At 38.2% G+C, this 7,995-nt stretch overlaps 1 protein-coding gene across 1 annotated transcript; it reads left to right on the top strand.

The window, feature by feature from the left end:
- Window positions 1-550: 550 nt before the first annotated feature.
- Window positions 551-3,647, top strand: LOC149045682 (uncharacterized). Its single transcript, XM_089207410.1, has one exon. It carries the CDS (start codon window positions 2,259-2,261, stop codon window positions 3,138-3,140), a length of 882 nt encoding a protein of 293 aa, XP_089063536.1. The 5' UTR covers window positions 551-2,258; the 3' UTR covers window positions 3,141-3,647.
- The last annotated feature ends 4,348 nt before the right edge of the window (window positions 3,648-7,995 follow it).

Raw genomic sequence — 7,995 nt, forward strand, 5'->3', positions numbered from 1 at the left:
GGAGGTTGCTTATATCTTGATGGCATGTTTTTAAACATCCCAAGTATCTGAGTAATTATTATCCTTCTAACCCAGTTGAGATATATCGTCATCCTTCCATTTCTTTGACAGGTGGTCCTACGGCATCGTCTTGTATGAAATCTTCACTGTCGGTACTTAACTTATTTGTTACTTTATATTCATGAAAAATACTTGCCGAAATTGCACGCATAATTACTAACTGATGAGTGATACCGAGCGGGCAAAAGAGCATTGTACAATAGAGAAGTAGAAGCAACACTCAATGGCGCTGATAAATAAAATTATGACGATGCATAGCAACTTGAAATAAAGCTTAAGTTTAAGTAGAACTGAAAGTATTTAGTACATTATTGAAAAACCTTAAATCCATCGCTACACTAAAATTTGTTTTTTTTATAGTACTCTTTCACCTGATGTAAAACCAAAATGTATTTCAGCAATTAATTGTCGTTTTGACAGAAGAATCATCTCGATCGCGCTGAGAGGAATGAAAGTGATTACAACAAAAAAAAGTGTGCTTTTTTTGGCCAACAGAAAAAAAACATTATTTTTCCACAGGAGGCATTCCTTACGATGGATGGTCTCAATCCACGACAATGAAAAAAATCCAAGAAGGTTATCGTCTGCCAAAGCCTGAACATATCGACGACAGTTTGTAAGTGTTGCTTCCTCTGTGTGAAATGGTATATAAGTCAAAAGCAACATCGATTGCTGCTGTGGTCAGGTGTTTTTGATAAACTTGCTCTAAATAAGTAGCCTTCCTAAGAAATTAATTTTATCTTGTCACTACAAAAATTAAAAGGAAAAGTTGTTGAGTCAAATAAAGAATACGATGGGTTTTTCATCACAGAATTCGTTTGAGCTGCAATGTTATGAGATAAACTTAGCATTTCAGTTATTTTTGTAATTAGTTGTGGTTTCTCAACTTTGCTACTCGCAATATTAATGCCTACTGCAGAATTACTGTGATCATATGTCCCTGTGTTTTTCTATAGATACGCGGTGATGTTAAACTGCTGGAAATACGAAAGCGCCAGCCGGCCACACTTTGTGAAGCTCTACCAAACAATGGATACATATATTAAAACAAAGGTTTGCCATACAGCGTCTAATTCAGTATATACTTCAGAAATTGAAATTTGTATCCTACCAAGTCAATTGCGAATTTCTTTTCACGTCAATGTGATGTCAAAACGCATTAACTACCCAGCCGCTAATAATTTGTGAATTCAGTTTCATCATGAGCCAATGTTACTTTTAAACATATGCATGTGTGGTTACGTTATGTCAGTCTGGATCATCCCTATTTTCCCTCTGTTGTCTACACACAAGAAAGAACGGAACAGATCTTAAAATAACAGTTTTGGAAAACTTTGACAGAAAGGAAGACCATACCTGACGTTCAATTCATGCAAGTACTAATGGTTCTTGTCTTTGTGATTGATATCTGATCTGCTCTTTTTTTTCTTTTTAGTGACTCATTTTTGGAATTTCTTTGTTGAATTTTTTAAATTCATTCGTTCAAGTTTTATTAACTCCTGCAGTTCTTGATTACCTTCTAATCTTTTTCATAGACATATGTAGATATCTTTGACGATGACAAGTATGATCAGGATAAGTACAACTTTGTCGATGACCGTGGAGCTGTTGCAAACCCAGAAGATGCAGGACCGGACGAGCTAGGAGCAGCTGCAGCAAATCCCATCGGTGAAGTGGGTGAACACGGTGCTACGGCACATCCCTTTCTGGTTGCAATAGACGATGATGCTACAGCTTTCCCTCTTGGAATTAACACAGGAGACGAGGAAGCACCTGCTACGGATCCCGACAGTGAAGTGGGTGAACACGGTGCTACGGCACATCCCTTTGTGATTGCAATAAACGATGGTGCTCAAGCTTTCCCTTTCGCTATTAACGTACCAGAGAAAGGGGCAACTGCAGCAAATCTCTCCAATGAAGTGGGTAAGCACGGTACTGCTGCACATCCCTTTGTGGTTGCAATTGACGATGGTGCTACAGCTTTCCCTTTCGTTATTAACGTACCAGAGGAAGGGGCAGCTGCAGCAAATCTCGCCCATGAAGTGGATAAGCACGGTGCTACTGCACATCCCTTTGTACTTGCAATTGACGATGGTGCTACAGCTTTCCCCTTCGCTATTAACTTACACGACAAAGGGGCAGCTGCAGGAAATCTCGCCCGTGAAGTGGGTAAGCACGGTGCTACGGCACATCCCTCTATGGTTGGAATTGACGATGGTGCTACAGCTTTCCCTCTCGGAATCAAAGTAGAAGAAGAAGGTTGCGCAGCATACCCTTTTGAGAGTGATAAGAAAGATATGGATGCCCAAGCGTACCCTTTGGAGAGTGATACTTTACCATACCTTAGCGAGAACGAGGAAGAAGATGTTGATGACTCCGAGTGCCCTCTTGCGATTGAGGAAGAACAAATTCATCCTTTACCATCCTCCCTGGTGATGGACGAAGACGGTCTAGCTGCTTCAGCATGTCCCCTTTTGACTGACGAAGAAAATTCTGATTCTTTAGCATGCCCCCTTGTGGTTGAGGAAAAAGATTCCAATAACTCAGCATGCTCCCCTGTACCTGGGGAAGAAGATTTGGAAGCCACAGAATGCCTTTCTGTTACTGAAAAAGAAGATCCTAGCTCTTTCGCACGCTCCGCAAATGAGGTGAACAAACCCGATGCCTCACCATTCCCTTGTGTGATCGAAGAAGAAGATCTTGATTCTTTAGAATGCAATCCTCTAAGCGAAAAAGGCCTCAGTGATTTCGTCTTCCCTCCAGAAATTCAAAATGATGACGAAGAAGGTGTAACAAGTGAACCTGAAAATACCGTTGGTTATGAAGGTGCTGTAGCAGTTCAATCTGAAAAGGAGGCAGTAGAAGAAGAACCTAAGACTTGCCAACTACAGTACACGAAGGATGAACAAGACGATCTTGGAAACTATATGGACGACCAAAGTGATGCTGTAGACCTTTTTGACGGAGACGCTGTCGTACAAGAATATGATGGTAATCAACTTACTGCTGCGGATATAGACGAAACTGGAAGTGACGAAGACGAGGAGTCATCTGAAGCAACTCCTCTTGTGCAGGACTGAGGCTTAATAGCAGAATTGCTGAACCTCTAAGGTTGTAGTCTTGTAACACTCTGTGGTAATTTGTAGTTTATATTTCGAGAATTTCAGCCTCAATATTTCATAGTTTTTGATTTTAAGACGTAGGTTTTTTTTCGTACTTTTACTTTAGTAATGCTTTGGTAGTGATGATAACCATTTTCATAGTTTATAAATGGAGGTTAAGTGGAATTTCCTTCAAAGAAAAAAACTTGTTTATTTACTTCACTTTTGCATTTCTTAGTTTACTGTTTATTCACATGGTGCACTTGTCAGTGCTTTGTTGATGTTATTGACTGTAGGCTGATAGAGACAAAAAAAAAAGAAAAAAAAAAGAAATTGCTGTTAAGATAATTTTTATAACTGATCAAGTCAGAAATGCTGCGTAAGTTTGTGAGTGTTGTTCCTAGTATAAGTAATATTTTCTAATCTAATTAAGAATAATTTACTTGTTGTAAAGCACTCCCTAAATGCTTCAATAAACTTATCTAAGCTAAACTCGTTTCGTTTACTCCATTCATTGCAGCAAAATTGCTGGTCTGGATCTAACTGTAGATTTGAAGGATACCATAAACTAAAATGACATCTGGCCTCCTTCAAAGAGTAAGATTGACGAAAATCCAGTAGCGCTGCGTTAGTTCTGATAAGTGTAAATATTTTTCTATTCCCAGCTTACGCTCGCTTAGCAACCAGGAGTAGCATATCCTCAAAACATTATTAACCCAATACATTTTATCCTTTTTGTAGACAGTTACTGACTCACCGGCCTTTTCAATCGAGTTCTCTATTCCAATTTGTTGATTAGATAGGCGGTATTAAGCTGGTTAGTCTTGAATGTTGTTATTTCACATCACTGCTTCTAATCATTGTCTGAGAAAAGTGTTTTAGAAGTTTGAAACATAAATGACCCCATTGTGATGATTCTTAGTGCAGAAGTTGGCCTAAGGCAGATATTCCAAGTGCCAAGGAAGCATGATTTTTTTACTTTTTGTCTCCACAGTTTCAGGCATTTTGGCGTCTCGGAATATTGTGTTTGAATATTGTTGATACTAATCGTGCCTACCTGGTGCACTATGTCTGCAAATATGTCGAGTTTAATCAAGCAATAGATGGCGTTTTCGAGAAACACAGACGAGCTAATATAATAATGGATTCTCATTCAGTCATTTTCCAATTATGTTTTTTTCACGAGCACTTACATAAAACGCTGACATTGCCTAACCCATTGCTTCAACTTTCATCGTGAGAAGTACTGTGCTATGATTTTTGGAGAAATAGGCAACGGAAGTTATTTTCTTACTGTCCGTCGTTGTGTTTTTTGACATGAGCAGGGCCTTTGGCAAAATAAACGAGGGCATTTCGGCGTGGCTTAGTTCATCATTAATCCATCTGATAGAAAACAAGTAGTGCTCATAAATTCTGAGTCCCTGACTCTCTGGTCTTTGAATTCAGAGTGCCACAAGCGGTTGTTCCATGATTTGTTTTGTTCAGAATTTATGTAAATGGATTTTCATATGCCCTTCAATCTTGTTTTACTGAATATTATTGGATGATACTAAACTTCAGATTTCTCTCCCAGTTAAGACTGGGCTAAGACAACAATTTTTCTGAGACAGGGAGTGTCCTTTAAATGAAAGTGAAATAAAATCACGATCGTCAATCAAAAGATCGGTGGGGACTCTGATGTCGTCCTCAAAAATTTTGGTTTTGCCTTTTTTCAGTATTTATCTATTTGACTGTTCAATATGCTTATAAGGAAGTATCTATCGTTTAGATAGGGTTTTGAAATTTCTGCACACGAAATTAAATTTAAAATTATTTTTATTTGAATCTCCCGAAAGTCTGACATATTTCGATCCATATATAGATATAAGGAACCCAAAAGTAGTTACTAAAACGTTACTCCGCACATCCTTCTCCATTCACCTCCAGGGGATTTGCGCCCAAAAATGTTGTGATTATTACAGGAATAAATTATTCAAAATAATCTTTTTGTATTATTTATCTCACAGTATTAAATTATATACAAAACTAAATATTCATCTAAGTGCCGGTGGCTAGGGATAGATATTTACATCTCCGCTTGGCAGCTTGGTAAATATCCACTACTAGTTAACTTTACCTTGGTGAAGAGTTAAGAAATAAACATTTGATGAACTTTCAATGGGGCGATTGGCATCGCAACTTATCGTAATATTGCAAACATTTCCTAGAAGCCAATATTCGAAAATAGATCATTTTTCTATCCATATCTTGTAAAATTAATGTCAATGAAGGAAATATAAATAAACTTGAAAGGCCTTGGCTGGCCACCAACACCAGCACCTGTACAACAACAACTGAAGTGTGTCAATGATCATGTATTGTTACCCTTGGCGTTATCAAAACAAGCAGGCTGACATATCTGTCAACCAAAAACGGTTTACTTGTGCGACTACGAATAAAATATTTGAAAGCGTAATGATCCAATTTGCCAGTCGCTAGCTAAATATTATAACAGTTACCGATAAGTAAGCACGTAATACTTTTTAAAAACCGTCAGGAGGAGACAGATTGTGCCTTTCTGTGAGAGCGTAGCCGGTTTTAATGACTAAGCTATTGAGTCACTCATCACGCCCTTAAAACCAAGACTATTACCAAAATGGCCCACAGTATATTCTAGAGCTCGTGTGAATGATTTACTCGTATTACACTATTACACATTTTACGCTTTGTTTTTGGAAGCAGATGTGAACTGTTTGTGGAAAAAAAATTTTGTTGAACATTGATAAGGGCTGAGACGACCGCTGGTGTTTTCATTATAAAGTTAATGTTCAAGAGAACTTAAAGTTTAGCTAAATCTCGTTTTTATTATTCTCGAATTTAATAATACCAAAATATAAGCCATTTAATTACCAATCAGCCATTTTTGTGGCGTCCTCAATTTGTGAGATGTTTAATGTGGTCTTATTTTATATTCAAGCATGACGCATTTTAAAATAAAGGTTAGACATATTCATCTTGAGGTTTTTCCTCCTGATTGTGGGGAAAAGTCAGCTGAAAGAGGCGAAAAATGCGAAAGAAAGCAGTGGTTCACTGTGACTGTATAAACAGAGAAGTCAGCAATAACTGAAGCAGCGAAAAAGGAAAAGAAAATAACAACCTTCCTTGTTTAAAAGCGCCGCCAGCACGAGGACTAAAGGGGCCGCACAAATGTACGGGGTAGACTCTTTTAAGGTTTTATTCGACAAAGTTGTTTCGCACTTCGCTGAAAACGGTTTGTTCAGTCAAAATGCGAGATTTTAGATTTACGTATGAGAGAACAGGGCATATCGAGCAAAGACAAGTACACAATTAACGTTTATTATTAATTTTGTTTATGCATGGGCGATCTTTAAAGAAATATTAGAAACTCGTCCAAAATAGATAGAAAAATCAATTCTCAATCAATATCTCATTGTATTTCATGGCAAAAAAAAGAGACTAATTGATGTTATGTCTTCCTCTTCTTCTTATTCTCCTTCCTGTAAAGAGAACATGGAAAAGAAAAAGAAATTTGTATTCCTCCTCATATTGCAATAGAGTTTTCGACTCTGTAAGTGTAATTACTTGTCAGCATTCAATGATTCGTTATTGATTAATATGAAAATTCGCAAAAAATTATTCTTTAAGGACACGGAAGTTTTTCCACAAAAATAAAGGCGACCTTGAATCACGAACAACAACAAAACGCCCTGGCTGTGTCCTTTACTGCCTTTTTTATCACTTCTGTGATTTTCCAACAGTAAAGAAAGGGATTCAGAGATGAATTCAGATAAACTAAAGTTTCCGTAAAGAGCCACAGAGCATGAACTGCTGATCCACTAAGTACTGTATGTCTCAATATCGACACAATTATAAAAGGGATGTAGCATGCCACTAAAGCCAACTGCACCCAAAATATGCTGGAAACTGTTTTCTGATATTGTTTGATGTTTAGTTGAACTCTCCCGTTTAATCTTTGTTTGGATGAACCTTTTGCTGTCCATGCACATACTCTTCCCTTTCCTGTACCTTTTACTCCTGCTCCTTCTTCTGTGGCTGTTCCTGTCCCCGTTATTGCGCCTGCTTCATCTTTTCCTACTCTATATCTTCTCCTGCGTTTGACCGTCCTTCGCCAAGGTTGTGCTCTACTTCAGCCTGGTACCGCTGTAATCTCAGTTGAATCTTTACGTAGCAAAGTAACCAGAGATACCACAACGGCCACAAAAGCAACAATCTCCGAAACCGTTTGACTCCAGACACGAACCAATCCGCATAAAACAGCAATTATCCAGCATAAAAGTATAACAGCTTGAGTTCACTTTAGTGTCACAACGTGTATGTATCTCAGCCTCAATAACAGAACAAGAAGTCTGTCAACACTGATGGCTGTTGATATCAGCACAGTCACTCCAAACACAACATAGTTGGATATACAAACAACCTCTTCGACGTAATACAAAATATCTATGTCGGTGTTACCAAGATCAATGTAAAGAAATAAAAAAGTCACGAACAGAGGTTGTGAAAAAAGACCCACGCAAATATCGGTAGTGGCTAGACATTCAAACAAGACCTTTGCAGCGGGATGCAAAGAGGACACTTTATAAAATGTTAATAGAAGCCGAGCATTACCAAGAGATGCAGTGAAGGAGAGGACAATGTTGAAAGCGAGGAGAAATGCTACTACTCCAATTGGTAATTGTGAAGATAACTGGCTTGTGAGGGTCGCCATTGGCGCTCACGTTCAGACTTGTGGCTCTGTCTTTCCCTCTTTTGGCAGGAAATGAACGTTTATTGGGCGATCCGTCTTCGATATAAGAGTATTATTGTTCTGTTG

The sequence above is a fragment of the Pocillopora damicornis genome, chromosome 5 (assembly GCF_964200805.1).
Source record: "Pocillopora damicornis chromosome 5, jaPocDami1.2, whole genome shotgun sequence".
Taxonomy (NCBI): Eukaryota; Metazoa; Cnidaria; class Anthozoa; order Scleractinia; family Pocilloporidae; genus Pocillopora; species Pocillopora damicornis.